The 20,108-nt window shown below is 33.7% G+C and overlaps 1 protein-coding gene across 7 annotated transcripts in view; it reads left to right on the top strand.

Annotated features, from left to right (window-relative positions):
- LOC131431017 (uncharacterized) overlaps positions 1 to 20,108 on the top strand; it is a 278,009-nt gene that overhangs the window by 158,662 nt on the left and 99,239 nt on the right. Inside the window, exons 1-2 of one of the 7 annotated variants that reach the window (XM_058596444.1) lie at positions 8,517 to 8,620; positions 13,420 to 13,557. The exons of 4 other annotated variants lie outside the window; for them this stretch is intronic. In XM_058596444.1, coding sequence (XP_058452427.1) covers positions 13,535 to 13,557 — 23 coding nt within the window. In that variant the 5' untranslated portion in view covers positions 8,517 to 8,620; positions 13,420 to 13,534. Of the gene's footprint in view, positions 1 to 8,503; positions 8,621 to 12,425; positions 12,885 to 13,419; positions 13,558 to 20,108 lie in introns of those variants that run through there. 2 more of the 7 variants (XM_058596452.1, XM_058596435.1) reach the window with 2 other exon arrangements.

Genomic DNA, 20,108 nt, shown 5'->3' with positions numbered 1-20,108 from the left:
TTTCGGATTTCAGCCGACTTTCCATTGTGGATTTGAATTTTAGAATTTTGTTTATACATTTTATTTTAGACGACTAGACAGATTTTGATTACAGACGTTTTTTTATTTTATTAATTTTATACCCCATTGAATTAAAAATGCCTTTCAACACGTTTTTCAATTTACTCGCCTTGCAACTTCAAACGACTTCTGTAGAACGGTTTTTGATTTTAGATGACATTTTATACATTCTCCATTTTAGATGAATTTGGTTGAAACTACTGTTTTTAGACGACTTTTGTTTAAACATGTTTTAATCCTAGCCGACATTTGGTTTTATGTTTTAAGTGAAGATTACGCTCTATTTTTTGACAACTTTCTATTTTAGATAAGTTTGGTTTAGATTACATTTTATTTTAGACAACTTTTTTAAACATCTTCTGACTTTAGACGTTTTCTGAGTTTAACACCAATGGATTTAAAAGTACTTTTCATATTTAGACGACTTTTAAATTCAAACGCCATGCTACTTTTAATCTAAGTAGATTTTTGACTGGACGATATTTTAGACGTCTTTTGATTCTAGACGAATGTTGACTGCTGACGACTTCTGAGTCTAGGCGCCTTTTGACAACTAGCGACTTTGAACTTAAAATGGCTTTCGAGATTAGGCTACTTCTGATTTTAAACGACTTTTGATTTTAGACGTCTTTTGATTTTAGACTTCAGGCGGTTTTTGTGAATTGGTTTTGTACTTCAGAAAATTTCCGATTGTGGGTGCTTCTAACTTTAGACGGCTTTGAATTTTAGATGAATTTGGATTTAAGACGGCTTTTGACTTCAGACGTCTTTCGACGAGATGAACTATGATAATCTCGTATAATGATGATATTTCTCTGTTCTTCATAACTTCAGAACACTATGTCTTTCGCTAAGCTTCATGAAAAGGCTGTATAATGTTTCTTGAGAAGCTACCTAATTTCCAGCTCTTTTCGGGACATCAAAACCAATTGTCGTTCAACAAAAGAATCTAACCATTGTTGTACCTACAATATTTTCTCACATCTTTAATTCGTTTTTTATAGTTCTGATCCTTCATAAAACCTTTTAATCATTTTGCTAAACGTTTTACTGCAAAGTGACCCCTCCTTTCAGCGATTGCATCCTTCAATGGATAATTGATATATCGTTATTGAAGATTTGATCATTATTCTACACAGTAAAGGTAGAATTACGAAAACGAGTTTCAAAAGTCAATAATTCAGAATATTTCATAGATGCGTAAATAATGCAAAATAAATGAATGATGTAAATCAATATCACTTGTTCAATTTGAACGTAAAATTTGAGTGTAAACATTCAAAGTAAATATGAAAACTCTGAATAATATAATCATCATTTGCCAGAATTCATACTCAACTTATTCTGCCAAAAACGCATCGTCTCACAATCTTAAGCTGCAAATCCCGAAATGGGGGTTCTTTTGTCGGGCAATAAAATAAAAATTTGCATAACATAAACTGTTCACCTGTGGATCAACTCTTCCAGCACAACTTCAATGGCCTGTGTGCGCCGCGGAATCATATCGCTCACGTACAAATTCGAATTCATTGAGAGAACCGCATGCCTCACAGACAAACGGACGTCGAATGGGCAAAGAAATTTTAAAAATTTAATCTTAACTCATCACGGTATTCCATTCGATCCATTTTCCTGTGGTTCTCCTTCAATCGGTAATCGGCTTAAGTAGCTCTGGCTTCTCGCAGCTATCGTCGGACGGACCACGGAATTTTTTGGAAGAAATTCTACCACGGAGGTAACGAGAGATGCGGTTTCCGTGTGTATTCGCAATTTATGGTTTGTGTTTTAATTTTCCTTCCCCGGGGCTTACTCATTTCGCCTCATAAAGACGTATCTATTTTTAGGGATGATTCAAGTGGTATGAAATGTGTGTTTCTTGCTACCGTGGTTTTTTTTTGCATAGGAACGCATTCCAGACTTGCACCGCACTGGAAAACTAATCTACTGAGTTTAGACTGTTTTTTTTTCCCTAGTGTAACACGTAAGTGGCTTGGTTTCACTCCGAAAAGATCCAAACAAACGCTTCGCAATGCACAATCAATTGGTCTGGTCTGGACCTGGTGGGAGGGGGTAAACAAAAACAACTGACCAAGAAGAGGGATTCGATCTTTGATGTGGAATTGATTCAGCACCGGCATCCGACGGCTGACGGCTTTCGAGTAACGAAAACAAAAAGCAGATGGTCGAAGTTGGCCTTGAACTGTCGTCTAGTAGCCGGAGTAAATTTCGGAACGGGTCAATCGACACTGTCAATTGGTGTTCACTAGCAACGGATCATTTTATAGACGGGTTGATGGTGCGCTAATTGGTTTTAAGCGGTTGTTGTATAACCGTCAGTCGAATTTGTCTAATGGGTTCGAACGCGATGACATTGGACCACCGCGCGTTGGTTTATTGTGGTTTTCTAGAGGAACGCCGGCACCAGTAGCTTAGTGAAGTGCGAAACATGCTCACTTCATAGTCATGCTTGAGGACTTGAGTTTAAAATTCCGACAAATAGAGCTAGTTCATCGAAAGCAAACTAGCAGCAATTTGAAAAAAAAAAGATTTTGCGATTGTCTTTTATTATTTTAGAACAAATCAGTACCAAAGATAAATCAATTGGCCATCGAAGGATGCGATCGCTGATAGGAGGGGCCGTTTTACAGTAAAACATTACACTCTAGATGTCAAAATTATCAAGAGGCTTCTATAAGAATCAGAAATATTTGTAACGAATCCAAAGCTTTTCTCATAAAGCTATTATTTTTGGTGACTTCCGTAGCTTAGAGAAAAAGATTGCTTTCTGAAGCTGTGGAAAACAGAGAGACATTAAAACATTATTTTAATTGGATCACAGAAACGTCTGAAGTCAAAAACCACCTTAAATCGAATAGAATAAAGCGTCGTATTGAATCAAGAGTCGTTTTTTAACCGAAAGCAGACAACAAAAGACATTTAAAATCAAAAACCGTATCAAATCAAGAACGTTTTAAGTCAAATTTAGTATGAAATCATCTAAAAACAGAAGTCGTCCAAAGCCGAAAACCGTTTGAAACCGAAAGTGTGTTGAAAACGATAGTCCATCTAAATTTAAAAAACGCTTCAAATCAAAGGAGTTTAAAAGTAGAAGTCGTCTAAAATCAAAAGCCGTCCTAAGTCAAAATTAATCTAAAGTTCAAAAGCGCCCCCAATTAGAAGTATTCTAAACTACAAAACCAATTCACAAAAATCACCTGAAGTCTAAAATCAAAAGACGTCTAAAATCAGAAGTCGTCAAAAGTTGCAAACTGTTTCAAAAAATTCGTATGAAGTCGAAAAGAGTCTAATTCCAAAACACATCTAAACTTAGTCAAAGTTCATCAAAAACAGATGTCGTCTCAAACTAGTCTAAAATCAGAAGTCGTCTTAAGACTAAAGCCGTTACAAGTTGAATTTTGTTGAAAATGAAAAGTCGTCTGGCGTGATATAATCTAATGTTATTTGCGTCTATAATTTAAATCAAATGTGAACTAGAATCAGAAGTCGTCTAATGTAAAAAACCGTTTTGAATCAAAACCGTTTCGAGTCAAAACCGGCTGAAGTCGAAATGTGTCTAAAATTAAGAAAAAACATCTGAAATCAAAAGTTCCAAATTTAAAGTCATTTAATGTCAAGAGCCATTTAAAGTCGAAAGTGGTCTAAAATTTTAAGCCATCTAAAATGACAACAAGTCTGCAATCATTTGTGATCTAAAGTTCAAATTCGTTCAAAATTAAAAGTTGTCAAAAAGTAAAAGTCGTCTGAAATCGAGTTTTAAAATTGAAAATTGTCTACAATCAAACGTCATTAAAAATCGAAATTTTTATAAAAATCATCTAAAATTATAAGTCGTCCAAATTGAAAATAAGTCTTCAAATCAATTGTCGTCTAAAATCTAAAATCGTCTAAAATTCAAAGTGGTCTAAAATCACAAGCTGTCGAAAATAAAAAATCAATCCAAAATTGAAAGTTGTCTACAATCGCCTAAAAAGATAAGGCATTTAGAATGACAAGTCTGCATTGAATTGTCGCCTAAAATCAAAAGTCGTCTAAAATCAAAAGTCGTCTAAAGGCAAAAGTTATCTAAAGTCGAAAGTCGTCTAAAATCAAAATTCGTATAAAATTGAAAGTTGTCTACAATCAAACGTCATCAAAAATCGTCTAAAATTATAATACATCTAAAATGACAAATCTGCAATCAATTGTCGTTTAAAGTCAAAAATAGTCTAATATCAAATATCGTCTAAAGTCAAAAGTAGTCTAAAATCAGAAGACGTCTAAAATCAAAACTCGTATGAAATTGAAAATTGTATACAATTAAACGCTATCACAAATCGAAACTTAGATAAAAATCATCTAAAATTTTAGGACATCTAAAATTACAAGTCTGCAATCAATTGTCATCTAAAATCAAAAGTCGTCTAAAATCGAAAGTCGTTTAAAATCAAAAGTCGTCTAAAATCGAAAGTCATCTAAAATGACAAATCTGCAATCAATTGTCCAAAATCAAAAGTTGTCTACTTCAAAAGTCGTCTAAAATGATAAGTCGTTTAAAATCGAAAGTCGTCTAAAATTTAAAGTCTGAAGTTATAAGTCGTCTGGAATTAAAAGTCGTCTAAAATTAAGCCATATAGTTGAAAATTGTCTACAATCAATAGTCATCAAAAATCGAGACTTCAATCAAAAATCGTCTAAAATTATAAGACATCTAAAATGACAAGTCAGCAATCAATTGTCGTCTAAAATCAAAAATAGTCTAAAATCAAAAGTCGTCTTAAATCAAAACTCGTATAAAATTCAGAGTTGTCTACAATCAAACGTCATCAAAAATCGACACTTAAATAAAAAATCGTCTAAAATTTTAAGACATCTAAAATGACAACAAGTCTGCAATCATTTGTCGTCTAAAATCGAAAGTCGTCTAAAATCAAAAGTCGTCTAAAAGTAATGGTCGTCTAAAATCAACAGTCATCTAAAAAGACAAGTCTGCAATCAATTGTTTAAAATTGAAAGTCGTCTGGCAATTGGAAGTCGTCATGATTCAAAAGTCATGAAATTGAAAATCGTCTAAAATCATAAGACGTCTAAAATGACAACAAGTCAGCAATCAATTGTCGTCTAAAATCAAAAGTCGTTTAAAATTAAAAGTTGTCTAAAACTAAAAGTTGTCTAAAATCTAAAGTTGTTAAAAATCAAGTTAAAATTGAAAGTTGTCAACAACCGCCTAAATTTATAGGAGGACCAAAATGAAAACAAGTCTGCAATCAATTGTAGTCTAAAATTAAAAGTCGTCCAAAATTAAAATGCGTCTAAAATTAAAAGTTGTTTAATATCAAAAGTCGTCTAAAATCAAGTCATAAATTGAAAATTGTCTACAATCAAACTTAAAAAATCGAAACTTAAATAAGTCGTCCAAAATCAAAAATCGAAAGTCGTCTAAAAGTAAATGTCGTCTAAAATCAACAGTCATCTAAAATGCCACATCTGCAATCAATTGTCGTCCAAAATGCAAAAGTTGTCTAAAATTATAAAATTAGAAGTCGTTAAAAATCGAAAGTCGTCTAAAATTTAAAGTCTGAAGTTATAAGTCGTCTAAAATTAAGTCATAAAATTGAAAATTGTCTACAATCAAACGTCATCAAAAATCGAGACTTAAAATAAAAATCATCTAAAATTATAAGACATCTAAAATGACAAGTCAGCAATAAATTGTCGTTTAAAATCAAAAGTCGTCTAAAATCAAAACTCGTATAAAATTGAGAGTTGTATACAATCAAACGTCATCAAAAATCGACATCGTCTAAAATTATAAGACATTTAAAATGAAAACAAGTCTACAATCATGTCTAAATTCAAAAGTCGTCTAAAATTAAAGTTGTCTAAAATCAAAAGCTGTTAAAAATCAAGTTTAAAATCAAGTTAAAATTGAAAGTTGTCCAAAACCGCCTAAATTTATAGGAGGACCAAAATGAAAACAACTCTGCCATCAATTGAAGTCTAAAATTAAAAGTCGTCCAAAATTGAAAGGCGTCTAAACTTAAAAGTTGTTGGATATTAAAAGTCGTCTAAAATCAAGTCATAAAATTGAAAATTGTCTACAATCAAACGTCATCAAAAATCGAGACTTGAAAAAAGATGATCTAAAGTTATAAGACATCTAAAATGACAACAAGTCAGCAATAAATTGTCGTCTAAAATCAAAAGTAGTCTAAAATCAAAAGTCGTCTAAAATAAAAAAAATCGTCTTAAATCAAAACTCGTATAAAATCGAGAGTTGCCTACAATCAAACGCCATAAAAAATCGACATCGTCTAAAATTATAAGACATCTAAAATGAAAACAAGTCTACAATCAATTGTCGTCTAAAATTAAAAGTTGTCTAAAATCAAAAGTTGTTAAAAATCAAGTTTAAAATCAAGTTAAAAATGAAAGTTGTCCACAACCGCCTAAATTTATAAGAGGACCAAAATGAAAACAAGTTTGCAATCAATTGTCGTCTAAAATTAAGTCGTCCAAAATTAAAAGGCGTCTAAAATTAACAGTTATTTAATATTAAAAGTCGTCTAAAATCAAGTCATAAAATTGAAAATTGTCTACAATCAAACGTCAAAAATCAAAACTTAAATAAGTCATTCAAAATCAAAAGTCGTCTATAATCAAATGTGTCAAAGTAGTCTAAAGTAAAAAGCTGTTTAAAACCAAAAAAACGCCTAATGTCGAAAGTCGCTCAAATTCAGATGCCATTTTGAGTCAAAAGCGATCCAAAATCAAAATACGTCTAAATTCAAGAGTCGTCTAAAATCAAAAGCCGTCTAGAATCAAAGGTCATTTGAAGTCAAGTCGTCTTAAATCAAAAATTCTCTGAAACCCAGTAGCCTAGAATCAAATATCGTCTTAAATAATAATAAAAAAAAACGTTTGAAGCCAGAAGCCATCTTAAGTCAGAATATGTGTAAAGTCAAATGTCGTCTCGGAGCAAAAGTCATATAAAATTAACATTCAGTTTGATGTCAAAAGTCATCTACAATAAAATATCGCTTCAAGTAAAAAGAGTTATCAATAATCAAGATGTTTCAAATAGAAAATTTGAAAACCTCCACACAGTGGAGGTTTAAAGAAACTTTAAAGGTTTAAAGAAACTTTAAACCTCCACACAGTGGAGGTTTAAAGTCAAAATAAGTTTTAGAAACAAAGAGGAAAATTTTGAAGAAATTTCAATCAGCTTTCAAGTTTTAACAAGTTTAACTTTAAGTCTAAAGTCAATAATCTAAAGCTAAGGAAAGCACTCTATGAAATGGGCTTATTGTATTTCTATTTTTCCTCTACCCCCAAACTAACATCTACAAATAATTTAATCGGTTTTTTACAGCTTTTTCCTGTTTTTGTACGAAAAATAAATTTAAGCTTTTTTTAGCGTTTCATAGAGTTTCCCTGTCATATTAAAATTGATTTGTTCACTCTTAAAATTTTCTACTCAGTACAACATCAAAAGAATTGATGATTCCTCCCTCGTTGGCCGCACTCCCTAAACAATTTTGCTTCGCCAATCGACCCTTTCAGATTCTTACTCCGAAAATCACAATCACAGTAGGCCGTTGCTGAACCCCTGCAAACAGAGTCAACGCTCCAAGTCCACACACCGTCAACAGCTGATTGCGGTCTTCGGCTTCTGCACCGGCGTCCGATTTGTTTTGTTTGGAAAAGGACAACAAGCTTCTTCTGCGCGTCGTTGCACCCTCGCAGGCAGGAGCGTCGGGGTGTTTGTCCTTGAAATAATTCTGCTCTTCCTCTGTGTAGAACCTGCGTGTGACGAACAACATGCCCACCCACCATCACTCATTCCACCGTTCGGCTAGCTAGTCGAGACAGTTTTTTTCTTGCTCTACGCGGATGCAGCCCATCTGCCACATCTCACGGTAGAAGAACCGACGACCGACCGACCGCGCTATGCAGCGACACGACCTCGGCAAACGGCGCAGAATCCATCATTCCTTCGGTTTCTACGACGGTTAAATGGTGTGACATTCGGAAAATGGTCGGTTTTTTGGTCTCATTCTATGATCGCAGCAAGCGAGCCAAACAGGGTGTGTCATCGGAAATATTTGAAATATTCAAGTGTGCTTATTTACGACAGGAAATTGTTCTTCATTTAGCGCTTCGAAGTCAGTGTTTTTTTCCTTCTAATGAATAATTATCGTCGTTGAATCTCGGTTTGAGTTTTTCAAAGACGCTGTTCGTTTGCTCAAGTTTAAAAAAGTCGTTTACACAAAACATCTTTGCGTCATAATTCAGAACGAGATCAGGTTTGGAAGTGTTTTTCTCTCCGTGTTTGGTTCCCCCTTTCCCTCTTCACACTTGCCTGGACGATACCGCCGCCGGGAGGGTACACGAGTGCACGCATGTTCCGAGGTCGTCCGTCAGACAGACAGTCAGTTCGGTTCCGGCGGTGTGACCCGTCGCAGTGCAGTCGTGTAGCTTCCGTCTAATGACCCTAGTGTGTAAAAAAAAAACCGCCGGTTTCGGTTCGGAAAAGTTCCTAGCGATAATCGAATTCAAGCAGGTTGAAACCCTCCTTTCGTTTGTTGTACTGTTTCTGAACAATCGAGAGATCCTATCCCGGTTGTCCTTGACAAAATCGTGTTCGCATCTTTATTGAGCCGAACACGGGCACCGTGTTTGTTGTGAATTGTGTCGCGCCGCACAGGGTTGCAGTCCGAGAGGACTGTGGAATTCGTTGAGTGTGAGCCAAAAATAGCACTTTGAAGACATTGGCAATTTTTGAACTGGAAGAAGGGAGGTGGGTCACGACACGGAGCATCTTCTTGTTATCGGTTTGGAAAATGGTTTTCATCGGTGAAAATTGTGTCTTGTGAGAAACGCTACAACCGACTTCGGATTAACTTAAACTTTGTTTTTGTCAAACGAGACTTAACTGTTTCGAAATGTGACGAACTGAAATCAAAGTCTGAAGTGAGATGTCGCTTGAAATCCAAGACCGTCTATAATCAAAAGTCGTCAAAGATCAAAAGTTGTCTAAAATTTAAAAAAAATATCTGAAATTAAAAGCCGTCAAATATTAAAAATCGTCTAAAATCAAAAGTCGTCTAATGTCAAATGTCCCAAATCAAGTTATTTGCAATACAATAGCTATCTAAAAATAAAAATCGTTTCAAATCAAAAGTCGTCTAAAATCAAAAGCTGTTTTAAATTAAAAGTCGTCTAAAATCAAAAATTATCTGAAATCAAAGGCCGTAAAATATTGAAAGCCGTCTAAAATCAAAAGCTGTCTAAAATCAAAAGTCTGAAATTAAAAGCCGTCTAAAATCAACAGTTGTTTGCAATACGAAAGCCGTCTAAAATAACGAATCGTCTAAAATCGAATGTAGACTAAAATCAAAAGCCGTCTAAAATCTAAAACTGTCTGAAATCAAGTCATCAGCAATCCAAAACCCGCATAAAATCAAAAAAACGTATAAAATCGAAAACCGTCTCAAGTCGAAAATCCATAACAAAAGTAATCTCAAATCAAAAGTCGTCCAAAAACAAATCATAAATAGTCTAAAATCACATGTCGTCTGAAATCAAAAGTCGTCTGAAATCAAAAGTTGTCTCTAATCAAAAGTTGTCTCTAATCAAAAGCAGTCTAGTATTAAAAGCCGTCTAAAATCAAAAGTAGTCTAAAGTCAATTGTTTAAAATCAAATCAAGAGCTGTTTGCAATACAAAAGCCGTCTAAAATAAAAAAAAAAACGTTTCAAACCAAAAGTCTACAATCACAAGTCGTCTAATTAACAATTAATTAATCTGAAATCGAAGGTAGTCTAAAATCAAAAGTCGTCCACAAACAAATAAAAGATAGTCTAAAATCAAAAGTCGTCTGAAATCAAAAGTCGCCTGAAATCAAAAGTTGGAAATCAATCGGTAAGAAAATGGTTTTCACATGTGAAAATTTTGTCTTCTGAGAAACGCCAATACAGACTTCTAATTAATTTGTCTTTTAAGTTAAACAAGGCATAATTGTTTCGATTTATGAAGATGCCTGAATATAGAAGGCGACCATAATCAAAAGTCATCTAAAATCGAATATCTCAATTAAGTTACCTTAAATCAAAAGTCGTCTAAAATAAAAAATCATTTTAAATTTAAAGTAGTCTATAATCAAAAATCTGAAATCAGAAGTCGTCTAAAATTAAAAGTCGCTTAAAATCAAAAGGTGTCTAAAATCAAAAGCCGTCTAATATCAAAAGTCGTTTAAAATAATAAATCTGAAATCAAAGGCCATCGAATAATAAAAGCCGTCCAAAATCAAAGTCATTTGCCGAACAAAAGCCGTCTAAACAAATAATCGTTTCAAAAATTATCTAAAATCAAATGCCGTCAAATCTAATGTCTTAATTCGAAAGTCATTAGAAATACAAAAACCGTTTAAAAAAATCGTTTCAAATCAAAAGTCGTCAATCAAAAATCAAAAGTAATCTAAAATCAAAAGCCGTCTACAATCAAAAATCGTCTTAAAGCTATCTAAAATCAAAATATAACTAAAATTAATTACCGGAAAATATTAAGTCGTCTAAAATCAACAGTCTAATCTCAAATGTCTAAAATCAAAAGTCATTCACAATACAAAAGCCGTCTAAAAACAAAAATCGTTTCAAAACAAAAGTCGTCTACAATCAAAAGTCAAAAGTCGTCTGAAATCAAAAGTAATCTAAAATCCAAAGTCGTCTAAAATTAAAAGTAGTTGAAAATCAAAAGTCGTATAGAATTGAAAGTTGTCTAAAATCGAAAATCCATAGCGAAAGTAGTCGCATATCAAAAGTCGTCTTAAATCGAAAGTCATCTAATAGCAAAAGCCATTTGAAATCAGAAATCGTCTTCGTTCAAGTTGATGCCAAAAGCAGTCTAGAGTTTAAAAAAAAGCCAAAAATCAAGTCTTCCAAAATCAAAAGACTTGAAATCTAAAGCCTTTTGACGTCAAAATTCGTTTAGAATATGAAAACAAAAGTCGTCTGTAATCAAAAGTTATTTAAAATCAAATATTTGAAGTCAAAATTCATTCTGAATCGGAAGTCTAAAATCAATAGCCCCCTAAAATCAGAAATTTTCTAACCCGTTTGAAGTCGAAAGACGTCTATAATCAAGAGTCTTCTAAAATCACAAGTCTAGAATTGTTTGGAAATTTTCCAAAATCGTTTCTACAATTTCTTAATACATAAATCTCCCTCTGCATTCTTTTGAAATTATCTCAAAGCTATCCCAAAACATTATTTTCGCTGACTGTCATTTCGCCGAAAGTACCATCCCGGCTGATGGTCCATTCCGTCGAAAACATCATTTCGTCAAATGTATCAATTTAAAGGAACGACGGAATTCGATTTGAATGCAACGTTTTCCGATGAAATGACATACTTTCATTGAAATGGATTTCTACGAAACGGCTTTCGATGAAACGTTCTCCGTTGAAATAGATTTAAGAAAATTATATGCTGCAATGGAAATGGATTTCTGCGAAACGGCTTTCGATGGAATGGTTTGCGACGAAATAATTTTCAACAAAACGGCTTTTGACGATATGAATTTCCAAGAACCGGCTATCAGCGGAAAAGATTCGGAAGGAACGGATTCCGGTGAAATGGATTTCTTCAGGACGGTGTTTTCTGTTTTGAAATTAATTTTTATTAGAAGATAAAGAAAAGGATGAGTGCTAATGATGTTTTCTCACCAAAAATATTATTTTTTTAAACTGAGTCGATATTTTCTCAAAACAACGTTTATTTTATGCAATTATTTTCATAACTGTCTCAATATTATTCCACAATTGTTTCGAATTTTTCTCAAAGTTGTTCTAAAGCATCACAAAATTGTTTCATAAGAATTTTTCAGAATCACTCGAAAAATGTCTCGAATTTCGCCACAAAATTGCTTGAATTTCTTCAAAATTGTCTCAATGGTGTATCGAAATTGGTTTTCAAATTATCAAAATTGTTTTTGAAAAATCCCCAAAAATCCACATTTTATCCAAATTGGTCGAAAATTGTATTGAATTTGTTCCAACACTGTCTGAATTGCTGTGAAATTTCTCAAAAATGTATCGAATTACCTTAAACTTGTTTTGTAACAATTGTTCGAAACTTGTTTCAAAATTTGCGAAAATCGTTTCATCAATTTCTACTCAAATCTACCTCTGTATTCCTTTAAAATTATTTCGAAGCTATCTGAAAACAATTTTTTTTTTGCTGACAGTCATTTCTCCAAAAGTGCCTTTTCGTCTGAAGATCCATTTCGCCGAAAGGGTAATTTCACCGAACGTATCGATTCGAAGTATTGGATTTTGATTCATCGATGTTTGGTGAGCCGGTTTAAAAAAAATGACTCATTGAAATGGATTTCTACGCAACGGCTTTTGATGAAACTGAGTTTTTGGGGAAATGGATTTCATTCAAACGGCTTTTGGTGAAACAAATTCCGCCGAACTGGCATTCGGTGAAAGAAATTGGGAAGAAACTTTCAGTATCTCACACTCAACTGATCTCTCCTCGCTACTACAACCCTGCTGTTGCAAAACCGTTTCCCAGGATTGTTGTGCCATTGCCGATTTCGTCTAGTGTGTCCCGCAGTGCACCCGAAACAACCGCGCCAACGATGGGATCCATCGTTTCCTCGCTGATGCTCATCTGCTGCAGTAAAATTCTGCAACGCGTCCGGTGCAACCACTGCGGTAATCCACCACTGGATCGTCCTCGTCATCGTCCTCAGTCACAGCCACCGCAGCCGATTGTGGAGCAGCCACTGCCGCTGACGATCCATCGAAATTGTATTGATAATGTAAAATGATGTGATAATGAAGTGATAATTGCGTGTCGTGCGAATCACACAAATACCTCTATTCATCGAAACGCGACGGCATTTTTTCTTCTTTCTCTTCTTCAGTGTGCTTCCTGGGTGTTTCCCTCTTTTGTCGATAGATTACAATACTAGCAGTAGTAGAAGTAGTCATAATAGGAATTAAGAGGCAACAAAAACAAACGATAATGTTGCGATGCGTGTAAATAAGCTTGCGAGCCGTCAAACGAAGAAAAACGCCTCATATTTGAACTCATCAAAGCAGGCGACGAGGGTTGCTACGATGGTTCGCGTCGAAAAAAGAAGTGAGGAGATGTCAAAACAACAAACGAGTGCTTTGTTGTTTTGGTTGTACAGTGAGAATAAAACACAGTAAAACGCCAACGATTGGCTCGAATTTAATTGAAATGGACTTTGTGGAATGTGCTAAGTGTAATCCGCAGTGGTTAGAATTATAAAGACAATTTGTTTTGTTTTCAATCGTGATACATTGCTTTTACGTGTATTTTTTTTTTAGTTGTTCAGTGTAATGGAGTCCATCCACCAATCACGAACCCTTGAACATAGCAGAAACTTATAACATACTCCTGTTAGTTTGAAATAATAAGTTAAAACAGTGCTAATTGAAGAAAATGTGCCATTATTTAGGACCGTCGTAAGTTATTAACTAGGCCAACGCGAGACGAGTAATTAGAAATGTTAATTGCGAATCGTGTGCCGCAACGTGCAGTTAGTTGACGTCATATTTTTTCACTAGAAAAATTCACTTTTTTTTATGGGAATTTACTTCATACAGTAATCGTTTTGTTGTTTAAGATTGTAGCTAAAATAAATTTGTTTCGATCAAGAAATTAAGATCAAAATAGTTCTAGTGATCAATCATTACTGAAAACAAACGAGAGGATGGTTAATGTCAAAAACCTAACCGGGCAAACTGACAGTAATGGACAATTTTCAATCCTATGGCAACAGCCACTGCTGTAGAACACAGAAGCGGTTTACTTCGCTTTTCGTAGAGCGGAATCGAAACGAATTATTTCCACGAAGATCCATCTAGCGATAACGAAGAATATTGTTTCTGTATTTTTCTATATTGGCAATGAAATTTGAAACCGGTTGAAACCAGTAATCTACATGTTTGAACACCATCTATTTGCAATAGATAGATTTATTGGGCGTGGTTAGAGCGAAAAAATAATGTAAAATTTTATAAGAGAATATTAGACACAGATTATAGTGTCAACATAATTAGCCTTGAAAAGGGCTAATAAAAAATAAATGTAAATGTAGTTTTTCATCAAATACGATGGAATAAAATATATAAATAGTTGAAAGCTGTAAAATAAGTGATTCTGATAAGGGCTGCTTTTGACATTTCTTATGTGAGAATTAATTTTGTTTTTACAATTCAATTTATTTTCAGTAATTAGAATAAATTGTTTTAATACCATGTTTATTACGTAAACATGTTTTAAATAGTGAAAAAATAGGTCCAAACACGAAACTGTTCGATCGGGAATGAAAAACAATTTTTCATTCATTTCAACGCCTTTAGATTCACCAACAATAATTGTTTCTGAATTTTTACTATTCGCTCTAGCATAACATCAAACAAAGACCGCTAAATATTTGAAAAAAGCTTTTCAGAGCATTTTTTGCAAATTTTACTAATTTTTTTATCTAATGTTGGACCGAAAAACATTCCCTTTTAGAAGCTTTCAGTTTTCCACGACCAATTTTCTGAAAATATTTCCAATCGAATTTTGCAGTTTAGCATTAAACATTTAAATAAACGGCTTTTTCATTAATTTTTTATACTCCATCAAGAGAAAAAAACATTTCTCCTTAAACTAGCAAATAAGCATAGAATAGTGTACTTTTAGGGACAGCAAATTCGATATATTTGATCCCATCTACGAGTGAGTATGCGTCGATTTTGTGCCCCAAAATTGTGTTCGAAAATCATTCCAGTAGCATTTATTAGTCAAATTGTTTTCAATCCAATCTATGAAAAGACACTATTCCACGTTTGCTAGCTTCAGCTTATGATAATCCATTACCGAAAACACATCGATTGCGCATGCCTCCATCTACATCAATATAATGGAACTACACCCGGTATTATTAAATTCGCATTAGTCAGTAGCGAATATTAGGCTCCGTTCTTCAAGCCTAAACGCAGAAAAAAACTAGTTCTTCTGTGAGTAAATCTGCTGTTGGAATTTCGGAGTGTAAGTTTCGCTTCAAACAAGAGCGACTGCGTCATCTAGTTGCTGGTCGTTTGCATTGAAGAGAAAAAAAAAAGGACAACGATGGGGAACATTATATAAAATCACCCTTTCTAATGGCTCTAAATGTTATCTAAAGAGCTATTAAGATTACTTTTTTTGCGAATCAAAGGTAAAAATCATCAATTCAGTGCAAATCTAGAATAATTAAATTACCTTAGTACTATTTTCGCATTTTGCGAAATTCGTACCAAACGAGCGCAAAAAAAGCTAGCACTTGGCTGCTTTGCGTTCTAGAAAAATGTTCGAAAAATGTTTCATATAGCAGAGAATTCCACATTTTGGACCTTCTGAAAGCCAGAAATGCATCCTGCTCGGTATTTCGATAGTTTCTTTCACTCAAATATTGACAACTTATTTAGACAACTGTCTTAAATTGCCACCCTAATTCTTAGAATACAAACGAAATTTTCCGAAACCATTCGGTGCTTTTCAGAAATACAAAATACAGTCAAATGGTATCAAATCAGACAAAGTCCTACGTTAATCTCGCGGCTACGTCTCTGACATAACTTATTCCAAGTTTTTTTTAGATTCTGTGAAACTCCTGATTATTTAGGTTGTTTTAAAAAATTGAACTAAATAAACTGATTCCCGGTTATGTCGAATTTTCCTTCAAATTCTCAGACAGGAAAAAATATTCCTGAACAAGAACAACTGTCCGCAGTGCGATGCTGACCTCGGCGAACGGGGTAAAATAACGTCGGTTTATATATTTGCGTCATTGCTCATGTGCACCACTAGGGTGGGGCTACTGCTAAAATATAATGAAATAAATTAAGCATACTCGTAAATAAGAATCCACTCTATGTCATTGCCTCTATGGTCTTTTGCATGATAAACTGTTGAGAATAATTTGACTAATAAATACTACTGGAATGATTTTCGAACAGAATTTTGGGGCACATATCGACGCATACTCGTAGATGCAGATCAAAAATATCGAATTTGCTGTCCCTGAAAGTACACTATTTTATACTTATTTGCTAGTTTAAGGAGAAATGTTTTTTTTCTTTGATGAAGTATAAAAAAAAAGCAGTTTATTTAAAAGTTTAATGCAAAACGGCAACATTCGATTGGAGATATTTTCAGAAAATTGGTCGTGGAAAACTGAAAGCTTCTAAAAGGGAATGTTTTTCGGTCCAACATTAGATTAAAAAAAATTAGTAAAATTTGCAAGAAATGCTCTGAAAAGGACAACTTTTTTCAAATATTAAGTCGTCTTTGTTCGCAAACCGAAAGTTCAACGAATATTAAAAATTCAGAAACAATTATTGGTGGAGAATCTAAAAGAGCTGATGATTGGATCGCTTTTTGAAAAGTTGTTTTTTATTCCCGATCGAACATCATTTAGTCTTGGTTTACTACTTTTGACACGAGAAAAATTAGAAACAATTCTTGCTGGACGATTTAATGGCTTCCAGGTCGAACATTGTTTCCGATCGACTAGTTTTGATCGGTGAAAATTAAGAAAAAGAAAATAATGGTTCTGAAAAGGACCGCTTGTTGGAATATTTTTTGATTAAACATGTTTCCAATGTTGATTTGCTAGTTTCGATAGAAGATTTAGAATAAAGTTTAACACCAGTCGAAAGAGAAAACTTTTCTCTATTGTTTACTATTATGACTTACTCCCAGCGATTATGGGCAGTTATCACAAAAAAGTGGTTTTGAAAAGGGCCGTTTGTGGGACGAACATTATTTTAATATTGATTCGCTAGTTGCAAATGAAGAAATTTTTAGTAACAATTCCAGGTGGAAATCGGAATGGTTCTGAAAAGGACTACTTATTGGAATATTTTTCAGTCGTATCAGTTCAATGTAGTCTTGCTAGTTGCGATAGTAGGTTTAGGAAAAAAAGCTTTTCGGAATCATAGGTCTCGAAAGAAACATTATTTTGGTGTGAATTTGTTAGTTTTGATAGCAGAAAGCTCAGAAACAATCATTGTGTAAAATTTAAGGTTCCTGAAAAGGATTGTTTTGTTCTGCTAGTTTCGATAGGAGACTTATTCTTGGTGATGAATTAGAAGGTCCTGAAAAGTGCCGTTTATTGGAATGTACTTCGATACAATTCTCGCTGAAAAGCTAAATCTTATCGAAAACCATACTCAAACATTATTTTAATGATTTGTTTCGACTACATAAGCAGCAAAAGAGACAAAAACAAATTCACAAATCATCGCACAAAACGGAAAGTGAAAATAGATTTGCGATGCGAAGTGGTTGCCATAGAGATATGACTATAAACGAACGGCGTAGCTAAAATCAGACAGACCCTTCAAGGCTGTCTTGAAAGGATTATCAAATGATCAAAGTATTGATGAAATTAAAAATGAAATAAAAGAATTGCTTGGTTTTGCCCCTTCCCAAGTAATACTTATGAAAAAAAGAGCGAATGGTACTTCTAAACCACGCTCTGGAATTTCCCATGAACTTTACCTAATACACTTCAATCGAAGTGATGTAAACAATTTGAAAACTTTAGAAAAAGTACGTTTCATTTCCCACATTAAAATTCATTGGGAACATTATAAACGGCATAATCGTATTGCAAACTTAACGCAATGTCGTCGTTGCCAAGGCTTCGGCCATGGAACCAAAAATTGTCATATGGATATACGGTGTTTGAATTGTGGTAAATCGCATTCGAAAGACGTTTGTCCAATGAATGAAACCACTGATAAATTTTCATGTTCAAATTGCAATGGAAATCATAAATCCAATTATTTGAAATGTCCTGTCAGGGAAAAAATTTTAAACGCTCGTTCGCTTAGACAACAAGTCAAATCAACGACCTTAAATTTACAGAACATACCTGAAAATTCTTCTAAGGCACCTGCCAATTCGTCTTCTAACGAAAACAATTTATTGACAGGTAGATCGACCTCGTCATCATCTTCTTCTAATGTCAGTTATGCTGGTATATTAGGTAGAAATCTATCTCCTATTTCTTCTAATGTAAATAATCAAAACACAGGACCGCCTTGCAGTTCTTCTTCTAACGAAAACAATTTATTAATAGGTAGACCGGCCAAATCATCTTCTTCTAATGGCAGTCTACCTACAAATATTCCTTCAATGCCATTCGCTTCTTTAAATGAAGTCGATTTAGGCGATATAACTGAAAATAAAATGATCTACCTACAAGATCAACTTTTTCAAATGATCATCCAAATGAATTCGACTTCATCACTTTTTGAAGCATTTCAAATCGGATGGAAATTTGCAAATAATATTATAATGAATTTAAAATTTAACAGTGATGTTAAATAATTATTTGAATATTTTAAATTGGAATGCTCGATCTTTGAAATCGAGTGAAGATGAATTTTATAATTTTCTCAAAGTTCACAAAATTCATATTGCCATTGTGACAGAAACTTTTCTTAAACCAAATGTAAAATTGAAAAGTAATCCACATTATGTGGTTCATCGATTTGACAGGTTTACTGGAATTGGTGGTGGAGTTGCCATTTTTGTCCAACGGCAAATTAAACATCGAATTTTACCTTCTTTCAATACTAAAGTTATTGAAAGCTTGGGAATCGAAGTTGAAACCATTCATGGAATTTATTTCATCGCTGGAGCATATTTGCCATTCCAATGCACCGGCGAACAATTAAATTTCTTTAAAGGCGATTTGCAAAAACTTACAAGATATCGATCGAAATTTTTCGTAATAGGGGACTTAAATGCTAAGCATGTCCAGTGGAATTGTAGGCAAAATAACAGTAATGGTAAAATACTTCATAATCAACTCTCAGCTGGTTACTTTACAGTTCTTCATCCCAGTAATCCTACTTGTTTCTCTTCCGTGAAAAACCCGTCTACAATTGATCTGGTTCTAACAGATCAAAGTCACATTTGTAGTGAACCGATTACTCATGCTGATTTTGACTCAGATCATCTTCCTGTAACATTCAGACTTTCCAACGAAGCTATAATTAATCCAATTAGTTCTATTTTCAACTATCATAGAGCTAATTGGTTGGATTACAGATCTCACATTGAAAATCATGTGGATCATGAAACTATTTTAGAAAATTCTGCGGACATCGACACAGCAATTGATAATTTGAATCATTATATTATCGAAGCTAGAAATCTTTCAGTTCCCAAAGCTCAAACTAAATTAAATTCTCCTATCATCGATGACAATCTTCAACTGCTCATTCGGTTGAAGAATGTTCGTCGACGACAATATCAACGTTCTCGTGATCCTGCTATGAAAAACATAGTTAAGGATTTACAAAAAGAAATTAAACATAGATTTACTCTTTTGCGAAATGAAAATTTCGCTAAAGAAGTTGAACAAATTAAACCATATTCTAAACCTTTCTGGAAACTTTCTAAGGTTCTTAAGAAACCTCAGAAACCAATTCCTGCTCTCAAGGAAGGAAATCAAATACTTCTTACAAATGGTGAAAAAGCTCAAAAGCTAGCTCAGCAGTTCGAGAGTGTCCACAATTTTAATTTAAACGTTGTGAGTCCTATTGAAAATGAAGTCTCACTGAAGTATGATCATATTTCAACCCAAGTGTTATCACACGATGACATTATTGAGACGAATTTTGATGAAATTAAATCAATTATTAGGAAACTCAAAAACATGAAGGCTCCTGGTAATGATGGAATTTTTAATATTCTTATTAAAAATCTTCCCGATGTTGCCTTGAGACTCCTGGTTAAAATTTTCAACAAGTGTTTTTCATTAGCTTACTTCCCAAAAAGATGGAAAAACGCTAAAGTAATTCCTATCCTAAAACCTGATAAAAACCCAGCAGAAACATCAAGTTATCGCCCAATTAGCTTACTTTCTTCTATCAGTAAACTTTTTGAAAAAATTATCTTGTTAAGAATGATGACTCATATAAATGAGAATTCAATTTTTTTACCAGAGCAGTTTGGATTTCGTCAT

The sequence above is a fragment of the Malaya genurostris genome, chromosome 1 (genome assembly GCF_030247185.1).
Source record: "Malaya genurostris strain Urasoe2022 chromosome 1, Malgen_1.1, whole genome shotgun sequence".
Lineage (NCBI taxonomy): Eukaryota > Metazoa > Arthropoda > Insecta > Diptera > Culicidae > Malaya > Malaya genurostris.
This window is presented reverse-complemented; position numbering and strand designations above follow the sequence as displayed.